This window comes from Sebastes umbrosus, chromosome 20 (genome assembly GCF_015220745.1).
Source record: "Sebastes umbrosus isolate fSebUmb1 chromosome 20, fSebUmb1.pri, whole genome shotgun sequence".
Lineage (NCBI taxonomy): Eukaryota > Metazoa > Chordata > Actinopteri > Perciformes > Sebastidae > Sebastes > Sebastes umbrosus.
The window spans coordinates 1,888,494-1,906,745 of NC_051288.1; the positions used below are offsets into that span (position 1 = coordinate 1,888,494).

Below are 18,252 nucleotides of genomic sequence, written 5' to 3' on the forward strand. Positions count from 1 at the left end.
GGGTCAGATGTGAGCTCGACCAAAGAGAAAAAGAAGAATACCAGAGATGCAGCCCACAGAGAGGGCAGTGCCATCATCTTTAGAGATGCTTATCACGCCCAGCTGAGAGAGGTCCACGGAGCTAATATGCGGGCAGTAGAGGCTATGGAGGAGGATGAGGATGAGCTCAAAGGGAGGAGGAGGAAGAGAAACCTGGATCAGGATTCGATCAACAGCCTGATGGAAGATGTGATACGAGACATCGCTGCAGAGGGAGAGCTGGTCACCAAAGAGAAGGTGAGGAGGAAGAGGAGTGATATCACTCTCATGTCTGTATGGTAAATATGAAGCCAGAGCCAGCAGGTGATTAGCTTAGCTTAGCATAAGGTCTAGAAGCAAGGGTTAACAGTTAGCCTGGCTCTGTCCAAAGCCCACTACCACATGTAAATGTAACACTTCATACCTCTTTTGTTTAATAACTTGAGGGTAAAGTTGTGGTTTAACAGGAGTTACATGCTGGAACTATTTCTTGGCCCGGTGCAGTGGCTCCTGATGTCTTTGCTGGTTGCCTGGCAACTTCATGGTGACTACAAGAACTTAACTAAACTTTATTACATTTGTCATATACATACAGATGGGCCCAATCCCAACGTCCACACTCACAGACTCACAGACTTTGAGGCGCGTTCACGCAAAGTCCGTGAGGGTCAAATCGTCAAGTCCTTTAGGGCTCTCGCAGACATTTTGAGCCCTTTATGAACACATGTTTTTAATGCTTTACAATGGGAGTGCCGTGTATTTACGCTATGTTAAAAACGGCAGCAGCGTGACAAGGCACTGAGCGTCTTTTCTCTGCCGAGCACTGCGCGTTTGGTGTTTTTTTTTTCAGGTTGCCGAAAGTTGAAAAATGTTCAACTTTGGGTAAAGCGCTGTACTTGTCACCATCACTTTTTTATTATTCTGAGTATGTTGTGATCTTGTTGTGTATGTCATGCTATTGTTTTATACTGTGGACTTTATGTTGTCCTCATGTCTGGAGCCCTGGACCAATTGAATTTCCCCGTGTGGGATTATAAAGTTGATCTGAATCTGTATCTGAACCGAACGATCGCCCACAAAATGTCACGACCCCACATAGACCGGCAGGTCCGTCCTCTCTCCCTACGTCCTTCAGCCTTCCCTTCATCCAGAGCAAGTACTCTAACCTTGTGCCGCCATGTTTACTTCCGCGAATATTCCGTATCATAGCAACCAGACACAATAAAAGCATCTCAGTTGAAAATACAGCTGCGCCTCCAAAGTGCTCTCAAGCACTCCCAGATGAGCGTTTTCAGAAGAACCCGCTGGTGTTTTCAGCTGGGAAAAAAAATGTTTTATTGGATGCGGCCCTTAATGTATCATGTGGACAATGATGCAGTGTCGCAACAGGACATGTTGAACTTCCAGTAAGTGACCTGGGCATTATGAGAAATGGAAATCACCAAATACAAAGGAGTAGTGGTAGTAGTTCTTTTCACAAAAGAAGTAAATTACAATACTTGCAAAACAACTCCTTTCACAAATGTATGGTTTCTATTAGCCCAAGAGCATCCGAGGCTAAATCCCACCCTCAATGTGTTACATTTGTCAATATGTACAACTAACTAAGGTACTGTATCTCATTTCCTCATTGTCCCATCAATGCCTTCCACAGGTGATCTCCAGGGTGTGCGTGCTGATGCAGATTCCCTCTTTAGAGTCAGGATGGATAAACCCCTGGAAGATTCCGGCTTTAAAAGACCTTCAGTACATGATGAGAGAGATCAACATGTTCATAGAGGTTGGCACACATGCATTTGCTAATACTTGTTTTTAGGGCTGGGCGATATGGCTTATAAATAATATCTTGATATTTTTAGGCTAAATCGCAATATATATTTTCATATTTTCTTTAAAATAACTGTTTGATTTAGCCCTGTGATGCGTATGATCATCATACCAGTGTGATCATTGTAGCAAACTAATCACTCTGAAGTGGTGTACTGTCATATTGAAATCAGATTGGTCTTTGGAAATGTATTCTAATTAAGTTTGACTAATTATTTTCACAATTGAAATTCAATTTTTCTCCGAAATACAGTTTGCAGGCAGAATTTTTTAAATTATCATTAATTTTATTTATTATTTCATTTATTTTAATTTCTTAATTTATCATTGACAGAATGACTGACTTGCCTATCACATTTGCCTGCCAGATCACTTTTATTTTGAAGTCAGTTCTTGGTCGCTTTTATTTTGAAGTCAGTTCTTACATGCTCTTACCATAATACCTAGTATATACTGTACATGTACCACAGAACAACGTGGGGGCTAGTTTGAGCATCTTTTTCGAAGGGAGGCTTGCATCTTCCATCACCTTTTCCGACCTCAACATGTTTAAACTCACTTTGGCGCTTCACTTTCGCTCTCTCCAGGCTCTTTCTCTGTTCCCTGCTTCCCCTCAGATACGAAAACGCACGCCCCATACGCACATCCATGCTCGTGCGCCACACACACTCAGCAATGAGAGTGTGTCTGTGAGGTCTGTGAGAGGGAGAGAGCCGCAGGAGAAGGGAAATGCCAAAGCGGGTCTCATGTCTGCAATTTGTACTCAATGTTGGCGATATAGTCATTTACTACATCCCATGTAAAACTTGCCTCAATACATCGAGTATATTCGATATATCGCCCACCCCTACTTGTTTTAATCTGGATCCTTGGTTGCTATCAAAGTCTTTTTTTCTCTGTCTGTCAGTCCAGTGAAGCAGCGTCGTCCGTCTGTACCCTGTATGAGCTGGGCCAGTCACTGGCTGGTCTGAAGGACAAGAAGCGCTATGAAGAGCTGAACCTGGGGCCCCTCTGCAAACTCCCCCTCATCCACCGCATGTTCAAGATCGACAGCAACACTAAGGATGATGACATCCACCAGATCGAGACAATTGACATCTTAAAGGTAGGACTCACATGACAGAAGCATTTATTTGATGAAACTGGTATTAAACATTTACCAACAAACATATTGTAGATTATATTTTTGTTCATGTTGTAGACTGAGCTTTGTGTGTGAGCTTTAGAATTTTATAATACATAGCAATAGATCGTAATATTGAATTGTATTGCTTAAAAATCGCAATACATATCGAATCGGCACCCAAGTATCGAGATAGAATTGGGAGATGCGTGAATCGTCCCACCCCTAGATTTTCTAACAAAATGTGTCCTGATGAGTCCACAAGTTCTGTTTTTACTCCTTGTGTGGACAGTGCACACACGCCTCTCGGGGTTATGAGGCTGATGTCTCGCACCACCCGTGGGTAATGCAGCCTCTGGAGGCTTCCGCTCGGCCCTCTCAGCCCGAGTCCCGCATGGGTTGCGCAACGGCGGCCCTGGCTTGACTTGGATTGTCTCCGTGTCGTGACTCGGCTCAGAATAGCACGGCAACACGTGTCTTTCGGTTTAGTTAAAGGCATTCATTTTTAAGGATTCTGTTATTCTACGTATTGTTGTTTTTATTGTTATTTGTTTAATCATTTTCCGAAAGGTTTGGTGTGTTTCTGTCTTGTCTGAACTTTTTCACTTTTAATTCACTTTTGCCTGAATGTGTCTACTCTGTTTCCATTGTTTAGCAACTTCGTGTGTTTAGGAAGCAGCTGAACAAGCCAAAAGTAGACCTGGCTGAGTTTATGAAATATCTGGCCGACCACTACAACTGTGACTCTCCCTACGAGCTGGGTATCAGGATACACAGTGTTGGGCTGCCCATATCGGTAAGAGACATGACCTACTGCTTTTTATTCTCTACTTATTTTTATTTTCACTATTTCTGTCCAGGCTCGCAACAACCCCCGGTTTGTTTGTATATAATTCTCAGCTTGTTTAACAATCCTTCTCCGTCCACTTCAGACCTTAATGAAGGTGAGTCGAGGTGAGCACGCCATCATGGAGCAAGCCAGGGAGGACATCCAGAGAGAGCTGGAGGAGGAGACCCACGAGCGGCTGAGAAAGATAAAGAAGAGCGTGTTGGAGCCGGTGCAAGGAGCAGGTTCTTTCTCCTCCTCAGGCAGCGTAGACCTCAGGAAAAAGTACGCTTCCATGCCGGCAGCCGAGGTAGTGCTGGCAGTCTTCTCAAACGCAGAGGGGGTGTTCAGTCCCAGGATGGCTAAGGTGGGTTCTAGACACTGACAGATGGATTCTATTAGAGAATCCGATGCTTGCTCAGTGGCAGTGTGGGATTTTTTGTTAGTCATGTCTGAGACCCACACCTTTGTTTAATTTCCAATGCAGCACATCCAGAACTTCCTGCTGCAGGTGTCGGGTAACCGGTTGGCAAAGGCTCTGTTTCAGCTAGCCATCTGTGGCGGCTCCCTGGCAGTCCCACTGGACCTGGTGCCCAAAGATAAGGCATCCAACAGCACAGAACAAACTAAAAATGAGGACAAAACCACCACATCCCTTCCCAGTGGAGGTAGGATATCGAGTTTCTGCCACACGTACAGTATTAGCTAATCTGATGATGTCTACGATATGTATGTATGGAGTCAGATCAGTGCCAATATTAATAAAAGCACGCAGAAGGATTCACAAATGTATTTTGTGATTTATATATAAATGACTCTGTCCAAAAAATATTTTTTAATGCACACAAAAATAGTTATCGTTGTATATAAATGTAATAGAAATTCACAAATATATGTATTTAAAAGTATTTGCAATTTTCAATAATGTAAATCTTACCCTCGTGGGGACTACAGATAATTCCATGTTGAAAATGTGTTTTTGATGAAACTTGTAAATACTTTTAAATACACATATATTTGTGGATTTATATTACATTTATTTAAAACAGGAAATATTTGTGTGTGCATCAGAAATATATTTGTGAATCCTATTTTTTATATGTGGAATTTTTTTGAAAAATATTTTTGTGAAGAGAGTCATTTATATATAAATAACAAAATACATTTGTGAATCCTTCTGTGTGCGTTCATTAATACTGGGACTGATCTGACTCCATATATCTGGTCCATGTTAGTCTATGATTCTATGATTTACAGACATTTCTGTCCTGTGTCTCTCAGCCAAAGTGAAGCAGTACCTGAAAGACAGCCTGTCCTCTCAGAACACAGCCATCACTTTGGCCCACATGGCCTCTCTGGAGAAGAAGTTGACCAAACACTTCCAGGTCAAAGATTTCCTCTCTTTAGAGCAAGGCAACTTTCTGGAGTTCCTGGTTAAACACATTCAGGTACAAGTTTTTTCATCTCTAAAAGCTTTTATTTTTCTGTTAACTCTCTGTGAAATAAAAGTCTACTGAGTTTTGCAGCCCTTGAAAAGATCTCCTGATTTTGCCACAGTGATGAGACACAAATTCATCCTGTTTTTTTTTTTATCTCTGGTTGTGTGCAGCTGCTACAGGACACCCTGGGCTCCACTTTGATTCTGGGCAGTGGCAGCATGGAGCTTGCGGGCAGTGGTTTCAGACCCACCAGACAAGACGTGTTTGAGTTCATCACTCAGTGTGGCGACATAACGTCTGCTGATCCAGATGAAGTGAGTCATTTAAAGGCACATGCTGATGAAAACATATATACACTTTGAAGTACTAAAACAAAGCTCTTCCTCTCTCAGTGTTGTGATTTGTTTCCCCTGTAGAACAAATGTTCTAGAAGGTGACAGGAACATTAATTTTCACCTTCCTTTTCCCAGCTCTCCCACATAGAGTCAGCACTGAGATCCCACTACAGGGTCCGGGACAGTCGTGACCTGGGTTATGGCACTCTGCAAATGCTGACTGGCCTGGTCCAACGGCAGAAAAGGCTGGCTGGAGGAGGACTGAGCCCGGTCTACTACGAGTCAGCCCTGTTTGCCAAACACAGCAGATCAAGGTTAGCAGTGTATTAACAGACAGACAGACAGACAGACAGACGGGCTTTCTGTTACACATTTTAAGACCAAGCAAAATGAGCCTTATTTTTTCAAACTTTGGAAAGCTCCCTCCAGGTCCACAGAAGACATGTTTTCACAGGCTGTACTTCACAGTACTTCTTATAATGAGCTAACTTTACTTTTGTGTGAAATCTGTGAAATGGTCCTTTAACCCCCTGAGACCAACTTTACTGTCTTTCAGAGGCTCTATCAGGTTCAGTTTTAGTTTTTATGTCACGCTTGCTTGTTGGGAAGGAGATTAAATAACGCTCCAAAGTTGAGTTACATTTTAGCGAGGAAAAACTGTCATGGCCATCCTCAAAGGGGTCCCTTGACCTCTGACCTCAAGACATGTGAATGTAAATGGGTTCTATGGGTACCCACGAGTCTCCCCTATTCAGGCATGCCCACTTTATGATAATCACATGACGTTTTTTTCATGCAGTATAAATGTGTTATTGTCTCCTATATTAAAATGATGTGTTTGAATATTTCTGCATACTGGGGTCCCTAAACAGTTTGGAATTCCATGAATTATGTATCACTGTAAAGCTGAGACTCTGGTGGATCCAATGAACAACCATGAGACATAATAGAGCATGGGGATGACCATCATATACTTCTATCATAATGTTCTAAACCCTTATACACTGCCAATTTATTTTAAATAATGAATGAATTAATTCATGATTATTTCTGATTTATGACTAGAACAGCTTGACACAGTGCTGAGCTGCATCTCAGATTAATCTTCAGGTTCCAGCTTTCAGATGATGTTCACCACTTCTATGTGACATCTACTGCTGACCTCTTATCTCCCCCTAAAGACCCCCTGTACCCTCCTAAAAAAAGACTAAAACAGGTCTATTGTGGGTCTCAGAGGGTTAATAGAGCCAAATTTTGAATCAAAATTTTGCATATGCCCAAAGCATGACTTAAAATGTGATGTCATTTTGGGCATCATCTCAGTAGGTTTTGAAGAGATTTTTCCAGCATGTAACTAGGACTGGGCGATATGGCTTATAAATTATATCTTGCAGTATATATCTCGATATTTTCATATTTTCTCTAAAGTAACATTCTAGTTAGCTAATCTGAATTTAGAGGGAACACAACTCCTGTGACAGTTTGGGCTTTAATTTTGAAATTCCACATCAGAATGTCCTAATATTGTCTGAGGGATACTCTGAGGGGTCAGCTATCAATTCCGAAGTCAGATTAGTTTGTTTTCTTTATCATTAAGTTTGACTAATTATTCACACAATTTAAATTACATTTTTCTCTGAAATACAGTTTGAAGTCAGTAGTTATTTTTTCATTCATTTTATTTATTATTTAATTTTCGTTTTGTTTTATTTATTTATTAATTTATTTATTTATTTATTATCGCCTATCACATTCACCTGAAGGTGGCTTTTATTTTGAAGTCAGTTCGCACAGGCTCTCACTGTAATCCTGAGTATATACACATATAACAACGTGGAGGTTAGTTTGACCGTCTTTTTCGAAGTGGGGGCTGGCATCTTCCATCACCGTTTCTGAACTCAACACGTCTTCTCGCTTTGGCGCTTCACTTCTTTTGCTCTCTCCAGGCTCTTTCCCTCCAGATACAAAAACACACGCTTCATACGTCACACACCCCACGCCCACTTCTGTTTGTGTCTGTGAGAGGGAGAGAGCCATAAGAGAGAGCGAGAGAAGCGAAACGCCAAAGCGAGTCTCAAATTACAGGACAATTAGTTCTCGATGTTTGTGATGTAATCATTTACTAGAGACAACAAGCTGCAATACATCAAGTATATATCGGCCACCCCTAACATGTAACTGGACAAGTTTAGTCCTCATCTATGCCCTCTTGTGTCCCACATCCCTCCCGTGAACAGTGCTGAAGGTGGGTGTGAGGCAGTGGGACGCCTAGGTGAGATGTCTAAGGCCCAGGCCCTGGCCAGCTTGCTCTCCTGCCCTCTGCTGGAGGATTTAAGTGAGTGGAGCCAATGGGAGCTGATCTTCAAACCCCTTCATGGCTCCCTCAAAGATTTCATCGAAAGAAATGCAGGTAGGAGTTTGTGTGTGGCTAGATCATTTATAGATAAATGTACTACACCTCTTACTGTGCAGTGAAATTTTAATTGTTCCTCAAACATGCCCATTTGATGAAAGAAATGAAATTGTAGTAAATGAAAATTTTAATGTCTTTCTGGGGAAATGTGGTTGTTTTTATTTCCTTACAACGCAGCTAATACAGGCCTGGCAGCGCTGGAGGTGACACCAGGTTTGCTCCTCAGGATCACCACACACACGGGAGACAGGCATTTCTCCAGTGCAGCCATGACCCTCGACCCCGTCGGCACAGCCGGCCACCTCGTGTCCATGGTGGTAGCCGATGGGATCGATAACGCTCCCACAGCCCTCCTGGCCAATCACATGCAGAGCTCCCTGGCAGCAGCCATGGCTAAAGAAGGTAGTGATGCATCAGGGCTGATTAAAGTTCACTTTGAATCCCTTAATGCCTTTCTCATTTGCTTCTTAGCAAGGAAATATTTACAGCTGGGATAAGGCATTGTATTTCAAATGCAACATGATTGTTTCATCTTTACTAAAATACAGTTTGTGTTCCTTAGATTTGTCCCACGCTGAAGAGGATGTGTCATGTTACAGCAGAGTGGCCAAATTCCTCTTGGCATGTTTGATACGAATCCCCTCTAGAACCTGCCAGGCTCTTCTACAGCAGGTCAGTCACACTGCATTGCCCACGTAGATTTCAGGATCCGATCATATAGCGGAGGGTCGTCCTGGATACGACCTGCACCCTCACATGTTAAATCCAGCGTGGTAAACACTACACATCCAGTAAAGGATGGAAACACTTTGGGTTTCACACATTGACAGGAAAAGCAGAGCTAGACAGAGCAGAGCTAAAGCTGCATGCTAACTCTGTCACGGACAGGAAACGTTATCGTATCACCCAAATACAGATATTTCTGTTCTCTGCATTCAAATGGCCCCGATGGATCTGACCATGGATGGATAAAGAGAACGGAGCTGACGGGATAGCTAGCAGGGAAGTTAGCAGAAGTATACACGTGACTGTGTCCGGTTTTCAAAATAAGGTGTTAACAAAGGGAACTGTATATACAAAATACATCTATGGAAATAAGATTGATGGATTATATTCACCAGAAGTATAAAACATTACATGTACCTTTTAAATTAAACAGAAAATACCACTAATCTGTGAGGTAAATGTCTTTATTCTTTGATTTTTGGGTTGCTGAAAAAAATGTAATAAATAATGTGTGACAATGATCCTGATATATTTGACTTCAGGACATCTCTGACTACATAAATCAAACATTCTTACTGTATAAATTTAGATCTTTTTTTCAAATTAAAAGTCCCTAGAAGTGTCTGATTAAACTTTTTCCCATGGTCTAGTGTTAAAAAAGTTAACAAAAATCACAATAAATCATTATATTGAATCGCAAAACTTAAAAATTGCAATACATATCAAATCAGCATCCAAGTATCGTGATAGTATTGATTCAGGAGATCTAGGTGAATCGTCCCAGCCCTAGTAGAGACTGATGGACTAATAAGGGGCTGGTGCGGTGCGAGATGGAGCACAGCTTTTAACAAACGAAAAGAGTGGGCAGCTTTAGCCTGTGAATTTAATCTGCTCACCTAAATTGCTGAGGAGGCGGTTATCAGTGTTTCAGTTGTCATGCCAACCACAGACTTTTCCAGTAAGCCAGTCTGGTCAGATAGACACAGCAGCTTCCTGGCTTATTGGTGATTTTCTGATTTACTGCAGTTTGTGTTAAAACTCCGGTGTTAACATTAGACACAGGATTAAAGCTATCATTGTAACTCCTTTTCGTATTCATATTTGCAATTATGACAACATAGTTTCTGTAATCATGTTTTTTGACATGGTTTCCAAAACTAAGTTGAAGAAAGTGCATTTCTGTTGTATCTCTGATGAAGAATTTCTGTGTTTGTTCTTGCATGTAGGTGTTTTTGGAGCCTTTCTCTCTTGCCTTGGGCCAGGCCAAGTCTAAACAGGTCCTGATCACTGTGGCCCAGTCTGACCTGAGGCACATGAACTGTCTGCATCGACTGGGGTTCCTCCGGGGCATCACGGACTGGATCAAAGACTACCAGAAAAAGCTGAACCCACCACAGAGCCAAAGTTGCAACATGCACAAAGCACCTGTTGAACAGGCCAAGGTCAGAATACAAGAAAAATAGAAAAACATAAAGTACTCTGGTAGGGTGGAATGAGTCCTATTTAAACTGACAAATATCAACACCTGCAGTCCTAGTCCTTAAACGTATGGACCTTGTACGTATATTGTTCTAAACATACAATGTTGACTACATCTTGCATGAGGGGAAAAAACAATAATCTGATCCACAGGAAGTGATCTTTTTCACATTCTGAGTGGTAGCATCTCTGGGTAGTGTAATACTGCTACAGCAACGACAAACACAGACAGATCATATCAGCTATCACCAATTAACGGTAATTCAATAAGGACATTGATGACTTGGCTGATGTCTGGTTTGTGTGTCTATATTCAGACAAAGAGGCTTGGCTGGAGGGAAGACCCCGCAAAAGTGCTTTAGTTTTTGAGATACCCCTACCTGATAAACCCCTTCAGGGCGATGCTTCGCATCAGGGTGCTGCATCGCCCTGTCGGGGTTTATTTCATAACACTGACCGGCTCGCTGTACATTATCCCCAACTTAAAATTTGCATCAAGAACATTTATATAAGTGGTGTGTTACAATTTCTCCCTGACTGAAATGTATTTTTAAGTATCTTTTGACTGCAGACATGCCATTTACCCCCATTTCATGGCTGGAACACATCCTGCATTTCTTAATGTAGACCACTGGCCATACCTGCTACCGTTATATATCATATATTGCTGCTATCAGAACAGCCATACCATTCCAGCAAACCCTGATTGGTGTTTCTGGGACAATCCCAGCCAAAGCTGCCTAAAAGTAAATGAATACATTCACCATAGACCATCATATTTGATATTTCCGCTTATTGTACTTATGTGTTTGTAATACTGTATTTCCTCAATGCGTCAATATATTCGTATTCTGTTTCGTCACACATGTAGAGGAACCCCCTGGTCAATATCACACATGAGTTTAGGTGCATCATCTCCCATTTGGCCTGGCTTTATTTTGCATTTCTTTTATTTATGGGGTGTGTCACAATATCTGTCAATTTGCAGTGCAAATTTTGCAGTAAAATATTTTTATACAAGAATCCATTCCATATGTAGGAGACCTAAGAGAATATGAAAAACAATGTTGTGCTTTGTTCTACCTCCAGTAGAGGTATCTCAACATTTTGGGTGTCTTCCAGCCGACACCACGGTACAGCCGTGAGTGGAATGTTTTGTGTTTCCCACACACACGGACAGAAGTGATACGTCTTCTCTAGTAAAAACGATCTAGGAGTTGCATTTTTCCCAGTTAAACGTTGATTCATATCATACCAATAATTTAAGCCTATCAGCTTGATAGTTCTGAATCAGGACTTAGGAGTATTTGGAGAAAGTTACACTTGTGAAAAACAATGCTGCCAAAGTCAGTGGGCTCATTTCCATGTGCCAGAAACTTAATCAACATTTCTACCTCCTGCTACTCTAGTAAAACAAATGTTCATATATATACCGAGCAACTTTGGCACAAAAATGTCTTTTGTGATGAATTGTGTTTATCTTTTCTCATTTCCAAATTGTAGCTCAGGTTGTGACTTTAATTAGGCTGCCACTCTAAACGGTTTCTCTCCTCTTCAGTTTTAGTATTTAGAACTTTATTTTCGTCAAAAGTTGAATATTAACCCAGGATGGATTCAGATTTTGATAAGAAGATTTACATACTGAAATCAGATTCAGATTCTATACAGGATTCAGTTTGGATACAGCGCTATCAAACCCAACCCTAACTGATTAATGAAGCACTATGCATTCCTGTTCTTAGTTAGTAATCAGTGATTTAATAGTTAAATCAGCTTGCCCCTGCATGTTGTGGTATGTTTAAATGAAAAAAAAAACAGATGCATTAATGTTATTGGCTTGTAATTTTTCTTTTTTTCTTGACTTCAGTCTAATCTGATAGATTCTGAGAGCAGCAGCCTGTCAGCTCTAAACATGAGTGAAGATGAGTATCTCGAGGATAACATAATGGACAGCAGCTTTGCCTCCTCCAATCTCAACCAGAAGCCTACAATAAGTGAACTTTCATTTCATATTGAATTAAGGACCGTGCCAGTTTCTCTCTTTTAATTGTGAAATGTTTTCTTCTAGTCAATGGCGAGCAAGACGTGGTGGTTGAGGAGGGAGAAGATGAAGAGGAGCTGTACGAGTTGGCCTCGCTGGCTAACGGAGAGACATCAGACGTCAGCAGTGAAGCTGAAGGAGGCCGGGACGAGGAACAGTCAGAGATGTCTGATGAAAAGGATGCTGCCAGCTGCCAATCAGCGACCACATTAGATCTCCAAAGAGCCGTAATTGAGGACATCAGGTTTGTTCTCTCGTCAACCTTCACAATCACCTTACGCAATGTTCATCTAAGTATCATGATTTTGTTTTGCCAAATTATGGCTCCTTAAACGTATAGCTGATCTATTCTTTCTTCTTGTCTTTCTTCTATTTGTCTGACAGGAAGAGTGAGTTTGGTATCGGTGTGGAATTGACCGCCGAAGGCCAGAGGTTGATGCAGGTCCAGCAGGACAGGCTGGGCCGCAGCTTAGACCGCCTCTCCACTGAACTCTACAGCAAAGACACACACTTTGTCCTGGAACTCCATTCAGGTGGATCTTCTAATATTTACACTCTTAAAGATGACGCCAAAATCTTGATGGTCATTTATTGGAAGTAGGGCTGTTAAAGTTAATGTGTTAACACGCAAAATTAACGCCGCTAATTTCTTTAACGCGTTAACACAATCAATCTTTTGGATGTTGCTCAGTTTTAAAGCTAGATTGAAAATACTGGTCTCATATGAAACTAGAAAACCTGAAGAATCCATCAGTACCAACCAATGGATTAGCTTGTAGTGAAGGAGGTAAAATAACGCTCCAAACTTGCACTCAATTTTGGCGAGGAAAAACTGTCATGACCATTTTCAAAGGGGACCCTTGACCTCTGACCTCCAGATCAGTGAATGTAAAGGGTTCTATGGGTACCTACGAGTCTCCCCTTTACAGACATGCCCACTTTATGATAATCACATGCAGTTTGGGGCAAGTCATAGTCAAGTCAGCACACTGACACACTGACAGCTGTTGTTGACTGTTGGGCTGCAGTTTGACATGTTAGGATTTGAGCATATTGTTTTATGCTAAATGCAGTACCTGTGAGGGTTTCTGGACAATATCTGTCATTGTTTTCTCCATGTGAACACACAAACGGAGTGGAAGTAGGTAGGGAAGAGGGCGTAGCGGGGTGGTTTGGAATCGGGCCTGAGTTAATGGCTCCTGCCCGCCATTTTGAGTGAACTCCAGCCCTAAATATATTATCCTTACTACTGATTAAAAAATCTAATTTTATTGAATGTTTTGGTTCTTTATATTATGATCCGGTGTTATTAATATTCTATAAAAGTAGAAATATTTGTATTTACCCTGAAGATGGCTCTCATGTCTTTAATTTGAGTTATGTCTAATTATGACTTTTCCTAACCACAGAACGCTGATGACAACAGTTACCCATCAGAGGTCGGTGTTGTTCCAGCGCTGGCCTTTGTGGTGGAGAGGGACAGCATCACCATTCTCAACAATGAGACTGGCTTCCAGGAGAGGAACATCAGGGCCATCTGTGATGTGGGTCGCAGCACCAAGGGCAAACACAAATATGGATACATAGGTAAGTATGTACATTATGCCATGACATTCTAAGTCAAAGCTCATGATTAGAAGTGCCCAAGCTTGTGTCACCAGAGGATATACTGAATGTGTGAAGTTAGAAAATCTGACCTTGTCTTAAGTAGCACTCTGTAGTTCTTCCTTGCCTCCAATGATGTCACGGTCACGTCACGGGATGCAGGAAGAACAACAGATTTTGCAGCTTCGCTCAGAGACACAGAGAACATCGGCAAGAACTGCAGGCATTTTCACACTCATAGATAGTGTAGATAGATACACTATAGTAGATAGTATAGATAGTGGATAGAGATAAGGTTGAAATTGTTCCTTTAATCATCCTGATTGCTCCACTCATCATAGGTCAGAAGGGCATCGGCTTCAAATCGGTGTTTAAAGTCACAGACTGTCCTGAGATTCACTCCAATGGCTTCCACCTGCGCTTTGACAAGACCTGCGGCCCCATGGGATACATCCTCCCCCACTGGACTGAAGATGAGAGGCTTCTAGACACACAGCTGAAGGACATGAAGCAGCACAGGTTGGATGATTGAGAAACAAGAGGCGGCAGTAGCAGACATTTTAAACTGGTCATAGTAGGAAAAGCACAGGTGTTACTGTAACATTCATCATGACTCTGTTCTATACGCCGAATCACAATGTTTGTTTACAATAACTTCTGGGTAGAAAACCTCTGCGGTCACGCACATATTATTTAAATAGACAACTTCTACCTGGTAGTGATGTTGTTGTTAGCGTGACATGTCCCAGTGAGTCAGTCTATTCAAGTGTCCCAGTAAGCCGTGACAGAGTGGCAGTGGACCAGCATGCACAATACCATTACCCTGAAACAGAAAGCAGCTGCAGTAAAGGGAAGTCAGTCATCATTCATTTTATTATGTTCACCTGTGCTTTTCTCCTGGGACATGTCAAATGTCTTCTACATATACTTAAAGATGCAATCCATAATCCAAATCGATCTAACTCAAACAGATTAATTATGGTAGTAAATATACCTCAAATAAATTGATTGGCCTTTAACGCTAAGAATTTAATTTAACAGAATCACATTTCAGACTTGACTTGGTGCTAAGGTTGCTTTCACACATAACCCGTTTGGTTCGGTTTCTAATGAACTCAGGTCCGTTTGCCTGGTTAGTGTGGTTTGAGAGCTGGTGTGAAAGCTCATTCGAACTCTGGTGCGGACCAAACAACCGAACTCTGGTCCACCTGAAAAAGTGGCTCTCGGTCCGCCTCCAAGCGGACTCTGGTGCGGTTCGTTTCTGGTGTGAAAGCAAGCGAACCAGCCACCAGCAGATATGTGATTTTAACATGATTTCAGAAGCTAAACTACTAATAAATCCATCTGCTGATCGTGAAATCTGTTCAGGAAGTGATCTTATTGATCCGTATTTAAGATCATGAATAGAAGCATGTCAGCGCGGGTATTTTCCCCGATTAGTCGGTCAAAAGCTGTTAAAACTGCCGTGCTTGTATCCAACTCTGTGCATCTATTCTCTTATCAGCTGGACCACCAAGATCTGCCTTCCTCTGCGCTCCGAGAGCCATCAGACCAGGAACCTGTTTCATGACGTGCATCCCTCCCTGCTGCTCTTCCTGCACCGGCTGCGCTCTATCTCCATCTACAATCAGGTAGCTTAACACATTTGCTCACATTCATGCAAACACACATGATTTAGGTCATTGTTTCAATCCTAAAGCAAGCCATGAACCTGTTTTTCTCTACTTCCATCACCCGCTGCGTCTGTCTCTCTGCAGAGTGAGAAGCGTCTGGTGACAATGACTCGAAAAGACCTGAGTCACAATGTGTTAGAGGTGGAGCACACAGAGGGCACTGAGCGCTGGCTAGTGGTCAAAACTACGGTGCAGCCCAAGAAGGTAATGCAGACATACTAACATTCAAATCTCATTCTATGGCTTCATTTTCAGATGCACGTATCATATCGAGATTTCAGAACAAGAAGCTGACGTCTGTTCCTACATTCCATCCTTACTCGGGAATAAATAAAATTCACTGTAACTTTGCATTTCTTTGTTTGCACTATATAACTGGTCCTCGTTCTGCTCTGTAAAAGTCTCTCTCTCTCTCTCTGCCAGATGTCATGAAAATGCACTCATTAGGCAGGCTTCTGGTTCCCACATCAAGCAGGAATATATGACAAAAAAATCTAGACAAGCACATCAACACCACCAAACAGATTTTAATGATCTGTCAGTGTGAAACAACGCTATAATCCCTGCTGCTCTTTCTTCTTCGGTTACCTTTTCTTCTTCCATTTCCCAGAGGCAGCTACCCGTTACCTGCAGTCAGGTTATGTAAGAGAAGAAATGAAGCTGAGTGAGAGAAAATATGTTGAGACATTCTGTGCTCCAGTTTCCCAGCAGTAGGGATGCACCGATACCGATACCAGTATCGGGTATCGGTCCGATACTGTGCTCATGTACTCGTACTCGCAAAACGGCTCCGATACCAACGCACCGATAACACTTTACGGCAGCGTGGCATTAACCTTTCATCACCATCTTTCGGGTCCTATCGCACGTGCTCACGCTCCACCTCCCTGACGGTGCGCCCGACCCCGTGGGGCCGTAGATCCCACCTCAGCTGGCGCGCTCCGGCCCCCACTTTCATATGCGCCACAGGGTTTTGCTTGCACCCTCTGACTCGCGCGTGCGTTAGCCTCCTTGCTCCGTGTTTTCAAGACGGGTCGGGTGGGTTGCTGACATCACAGGCAGACCCCTGATGCCTTTTACCGTGGGCCGGACAGTCCGCCCCGGTGACACTTTGGCCCCCGGGAAGCACTTTCGCCCCCGAGCCTTTCCAAGCCGATCTAGAGCCGATCGCGGCGCACCGCCTCGTATGCGGGACTCCCAGCCTGCCGTGTGTCGCTCACACCCTCCAGCTGGCTGTTAACGAGGGTCCTTTTGGCACAGAGAAGTACTCGTATCGGTACTCGGTATCGGCGAGTACCCAAATGTATGTACTTGTACTCGGTCTGGAAAAAAAGGTATCGGTGCATCCCTACCCTAACCCATTTAACAGGCACCAATATCCATTTCTGCGGGTTTGTAAGCTGTTGCATCTGTTTTTACATTCATGTGTTTCTCCTTCAGATCAAAGAGGATGTTGAGTCCACTGAGCTTGCCCTGGCTTTCCAGCTTGACAGCAACATCACAGAAAGTGACATCGTATGCCAGCCGCAGAAACAACCCGTGTTTGCTTACCTGCCCCTTCGCAGTTTTGGCTTCCGTTTCATCATCCAAGGTGAGAATGGAGTTTAGAATTATAGAGCTGTCCATTCATGGACACACAGTTTGTGTAATGAAGAAGAAATCTGACCTAGTTTTCATATCACGACAATTAAGCCGTACCGTGCCCAAGTACCATTGCCCCCCCCCGCCCCCCTCAGCTTTCACATTAGTGAAAGCTGAGCAATCGCCTACCATTGTCTATATTTTAAGGAACCTCTCGCCTGCCTTCCTGCCTCATCACCCACAGCGGTGCAGTTCAGAGGATGAGATCGGCGCGCATATACAGACATGGACATGAAACCGTTTTATATGTATACAGATTAGGGAGGAGACCGGCGGCGTTGAAAAAAGCCTGACCTTTCACAACTACTCGCTGACTGTTAAATAGCAGTTCACTTCCCTGTTTCGGTCAAGGCCTATTGAAAGATTCTGGGACATGGGTCTTGGGGTATGGGGTATGTCACATGCGCAGTGTAACTGGAGCTGTGGTCGTGCGTTGCTATTGGCTCAATTTCACCAAGTGCAGACCAGATTTTACTGCGCATGTGTTGTACCCCAAAGATATGACGCGTGACCACTCCTCTTTCCACCCTCCTTGGTTTTGGTACGGTTGTCTTTCACAGCTGATGCAAACTGTACCCGAGTACACATGAACCGTACTCCAGACCACCTTTTCAAGTGGACTCGGGCACGGATCGACGAACCGTGCCCGAGTACGGTACGGAGCGTTCACACTAATCAAACAAACTGGACAAGTGTACTCGGATCCTGATGTGAAAGCACCCTCTCACTTGATAACTCTTCTTCTTCAGGTGACTTTGACATCCCTTCCTCACGTGAAGATGTCGACAGGGACAGCTCATGGAACCAGTGGCTTCGTTCGGAGATACCACAGCTCTTCCTCCAGGCCATGGATGTCTTCACTGTAAGACTATACTGTATCTGCAGGGCCGGCGGGAAAAAAACACTAGATGAGATGTCACTTTAGTGATCCCTACCAGGAAACCTGATCACATAAGAATGCAAAAAAAATGCCGCAAACAGGTGGTATAAAGCATCTAACTGGGACACTGAAGTAGAGTATGTTACTGAAAGTATAATATATCAATTACAAGTAAAAAAAAAAAAAACATCATGGAGGGGGGAAATTACCTGGGATATAACAGGTC

The 18,252-nt window shown here is 42.9% G+C and overlaps 1 protein-coding gene across 1 annotated transcript in view; it reads left to right on the top strand.

Moving 5' to 3' along the window:
* Window positions 1-12,284: 12,284 nt before the first annotated feature.
* wu:fj29h11 (protein NO VEIN) overlaps window positions 12,285-18,252 on the top strand; it is a 37,872-nt gene continuing 31,904 nt past the window's right edge. Inside the window, exons 1-8 of the mRNA XM_037755510.1 lie at window positions 12,285-12,471; window positions 12,612-12,760; window positions 13,637-13,814; window positions 14,174-14,351; window positions 15,337-15,463; window positions 15,590-15,709; window positions 16,946-17,096; window positions 17,896-18,008. Coding sequence (XP_037611438.1) covers window positions 14,275-14,351; window positions 15,337-15,463; window positions 15,590-15,709; window positions 16,946-17,096; window positions 17,896-18,008 — 588 coding nt within the window. The 5' untranslated portion in view covers window positions 12,285-12,471; window positions 12,612-12,760; window positions 13,637-13,814; window positions 14,174-14,274. The remainder of the gene's footprint in view (window positions 12,472-12,611; window positions 12,761-13,636; window positions 13,815-14,173; window positions 14,352-15,336; window positions 15,464-15,589; window positions 15,710-16,945; window positions 17,097-17,895; window positions 18,009-18,252) is intronic.